General features: G+C 32.5%; 1 protein-coding gene across 1 annotated transcript; it reads right to left on the reverse strand.

Annotated features, from left to right (window-relative positions):
• Positions 1-639: 639 nt before the first annotated feature.
• On the reverse strand, positions 640-3,097 carry LOC132744274 (uncharacterized). Its single transcript, XM_060732932.1, has 2 exons — positions 2,721-3,097; positions 640-1,127 (listed from the first exon to the last, which is right to left on the reverse strand). The coding sequence occupies exon 2, from the start codon at positions 952-954 to the stop codon at positions 640-642; it is 315 nt and encodes a 104-aa protein (XP_060588915.1). The 5' UTR covers positions 955-1,127; positions 2,721-3,097.
• Between the last annotated feature and the right edge of the window lie 699 nt (positions 3,098-3,796).

Consider the following 3,796-nt stretch of genomic DNA (forward strand, 5'->3'; position numbering starts at 1 on the left):
TAGTTACCATTGTGTATTCCATAAAGATGCTATGTTCTGGGACATTTTCAGAAGACCATTCATCCAAGCCATCAAGCAAAATTATGACTCTAGAGGATTCCTCTTCAAGAAGTGTGTTTAACATTTTCATCTGATAACGTTTTTGAAGCATTTCATCGATAGTGCCAATGTTCTGATACTGCCTAAGAGGGATGTAAAATACAAATTTTCAAATTTCTTCATTTTTTACACCATTAATTTTCAGTTCATAAACTTTTGCTATCAATATTCAAGAAGTCATTAAACTGTTAAATCTAAAGTCCGTTTAAGAAATCTCATCAGAGTATCATTTGTGAGAATTCGGAGAAGTAATTAAGCCACACTGTTATCCGAAATGTCATCCAGAGTCCTCACTTATCAGTTTCATTTTTCTTAATGCCACCCACATGCTTTTTCCCCTCTCCTCGTTTCTCAAATAACAATCCATGTGTCTTACTGCCCTTCGGTTTTTCCAATGTCTTCCACATTGTCCCTTTACCTCTTTCATTTACAATGTCACTTCCCCTTTTTTTTTCATGTTCTTCATTATCACCTCCTGGTTCCTCACTGCCACCTCTATGTTTTTTCACTGTCGCCTTCGAAGGTTTACCACTGCCACAATCAATTTTCATTGCCAGCCCCATGTTTTTCACCGTCACCTCCATGTTTTTCACTGTCGCCTTTTAGTTTACTACTGCCATCTTCATTTTTATTGCAAGCTCCATGTTTTTCACCGTCACCTCCATGATTTTCACTGTCAACTTCAGGTTTACCACTGTCATCTTCATATTCATTGTCAGCTTCATGTTCCTCACTATGTGCCAAACACCAACAGTTCACCAGATATTTACAAAAACTAGTTTTTCCTGACCCTGCATCTCCTAGAACATATACAGATTTTTGTGGGACTCCCTCCTTTGTGAAGATTTCTGACATTGTTTCAACCTCCACCTCCTTTGTTTCACCCTTTTCTCCTTTTATTTCCCTCGTAATTTTGGGCCTAATATAAATCTCATTAAAGCTACATTTTTCACTTTTTGGTTGTAAAGGTGTTGTAGGAACTTGCAGCAGGGTTTTGTGATACTGTTCTATCAGCTTTTCCCGCCATTCTGTAATTTAAATGATAATATGAAATCCAATTGTTAAGGACTAATTGATGAGTTAATGATACAGAAAAAATTGTATAAACAGATTATCACAGGCCCAAACACTTATTGTGCAAAATAAAGACAGTTGAATTTAGGCACACACGCACAGAATATCAGTCAGCCAGTTTTTAAATAAAATTCTCTATTTCTGTTTATATATACTTAACTTTACTTGTCAATCTACTGCTTTCTACTTTGTTTAAAATATGAAAACAAATATCAACAAAAAGAAGCATTGCATTCTATAAATGAATAACCCTACGTAACACAACCACAAAGTTTATCTCCCAGTCTCAAAAGAATTGAAACTGAAACTCATTTTGTATGAAGACACATTCCAAATTAAATCGTACTTCGGGTTTACATTTTTGCTATGGATTTTTTGCAGGCCCAAATGGGATTTTTTCTCGCCTATGGCATTGAGGTGTGCCTTATTTCCCAGACTGCAGTATATAACATACCTGATTTAGCCTTTACATATCCTGCATAAAATATCCAATTTAGCCTTTTCATATATAACATACCTGATTCAGCCTTTTTCATGTAATATATAACATCATATGTAACATTCCTGATTAAGCTTTTTCATATTCTATGTAACATTACATATTTAGCCTTATAACATACCTGATTTAGCCTTTTCATACTCTATAATATAACATAACTGATTAATTCTTTTATATTTTATATAACATACCAGATTTAGCCTTTTCATATTTTATATAACAAACCTGATTAAGCCTTTTTATTTATCACATACCTGATAGCCTTTTCAAATTCTGTACAACATAACTGATTAAGCCCTTCCATACACTGTATAACAAACCTGAGTTAGCCTTTTCATATATTATAAAACCTACCTGATTTAGCCTTTTTCATATATTATATAACATACCTGATTTAGCCTTTTCATATATTATATAACATACCTGATTTAGCCTTTTTCATATTATATGTAACATACCTGATTAAGCCTTTTCATTATCTACATGTATATAACATTTCTGATTTAGCCTTTTCATATTTTATATAAAATACTCGAGGCACACGCTTTCTAATACTTGGGGACCATACATGGCTTTTCATGGAATGGCACGGAAGTGTCGCATTGAAAACCGCCATATGAACATATCTACGGATGTTTTTAAATGCAAAATTTTATCATTTTATGTTTAAATGTTGACTTCTGCTTAAGCCAGTGCTAGGGGCGTGGACGGTAGTTTGCACTTACCAGTACCGTCCAATGAACAAGCTCAATCAAACCAAGCCTGCGACAATTTTAATGTTGTCGTTTTGGGCTTTCTTTAGGGATTCTTATTTTCTCTATTTTAGCCCTTTTCTATATAGCATACATGATTAAGCATTTTTATATAATATATAACAAACCTGATTTAGCCTTTTTCAATAATATATAACATACCTGATTTAGTCTTTTCAAATTCTGTACAATATAGTCATATTCATAGTCATATTCTATTTAACATACCTGATTTAACCTTTTCCTATTCTATATAACGTACCTGATTTCACCCTTTCATTTTCTATATAACATACCTGATTTTGCCTTTTTATATTCTAACTGTTTCTGTTGAGGAGAATCTTCTAACTTGAGTCTTTCTATCTCCTACAACATAATTAATAAAACAAATAATTGTGTTTTATTTTAAATAATTTAGTAATTTTCAAAAATATCTATTGTATACAGTAATATTGGTATTTTTACTGTGTGCCAATAATAAATATTATCTAAACAAGAGGGCCATGATGGCCCTGAAATCGCTCACCTATATATAGAGTCTATAGTTTATACTTATTTATGCTAACTGTACCCAAATGATACACCCCTTTTTCATTTTAGATTTCTTATTTGCAGTCAGGTCTTTAGTTGCTACTTTTGAAACATGAAGTTATGAAAACTTGCATTTGAGCTTGATCAGTAAAAAACAATCTTTAAACTTGCCCATGCGACCACATGTATTAAGCAAATTTTGTCTTAAGCGACCAATGTAAATCCCCCCCCCCCCAAGATCTTTTCCTTTATATCTTTAATGTATTTCAAAGTGACATTTGCTCAACACGATCGGCTACGGCTAATGATATTAATTTTTCATCAAACAACCACTTTTAAATTGTAAAACACGGATTTTACTGCAGGGAAAAATTCTAAAAATGCCCAACCCGTCAAAAAGTTTGGTTTTTAAATGAAAACCGCCTCGGATTTCACAAATGTCAACAATCATAAAAAAAATAATAATTTTGTGAAGAATTTTATCTTCCCCAAAAAGTTTTTTTGCGTTGCAAAAGAAATTAATTTAGGTGTACATGTAAATTTTTTAATATAATCGGGTAGCCCAAAAGGGGGGGAAAAATGACACTATAAAAAATTTTTCTTTTAAACATGCCCTTTTCTTAAAAAGACTGTTTTTTTTAATGAAACCAAATTTCTAGAAGGGTTTTAAAAATTTTAAAAGGCTGATTTATAGGTCCTCAGTCAAGTCACTTTCCTATTTAAAGAAAAAATTATAAACATGATACTAAGGTATGGCTCTATTTGACCCATGTTCATGATTTTCATAACTTTGGCAATGCTTCATACTAAATATTGGGATGGCAACGAGTAACCGGTTAAC

This window comes from Ruditapes philippinarum, unplaced genomic scaffold (genome assembly GCF_026571515.1).
Source record: "Ruditapes philippinarum isolate M1 unplaced genomic scaffold, ASM2657151v2 ctg3567_1_1_1_1, whole genome shotgun sequence".
NCBI classification, from domain to species: Eukaryota; Metazoa; Mollusca; class Bivalvia; order Venerida; family Veneridae; genus Ruditapes; species Ruditapes philippinarum.

Excerpts from the sequence above, each read along its gene's own strand:
- LOC132744274 (XM_060732932.1), bottom strand. The coding sequence starts at position 954 with ATGTCAGAAATCTTCACAAAGGAGGGAGTCCCACAAAAATCTGTATAT.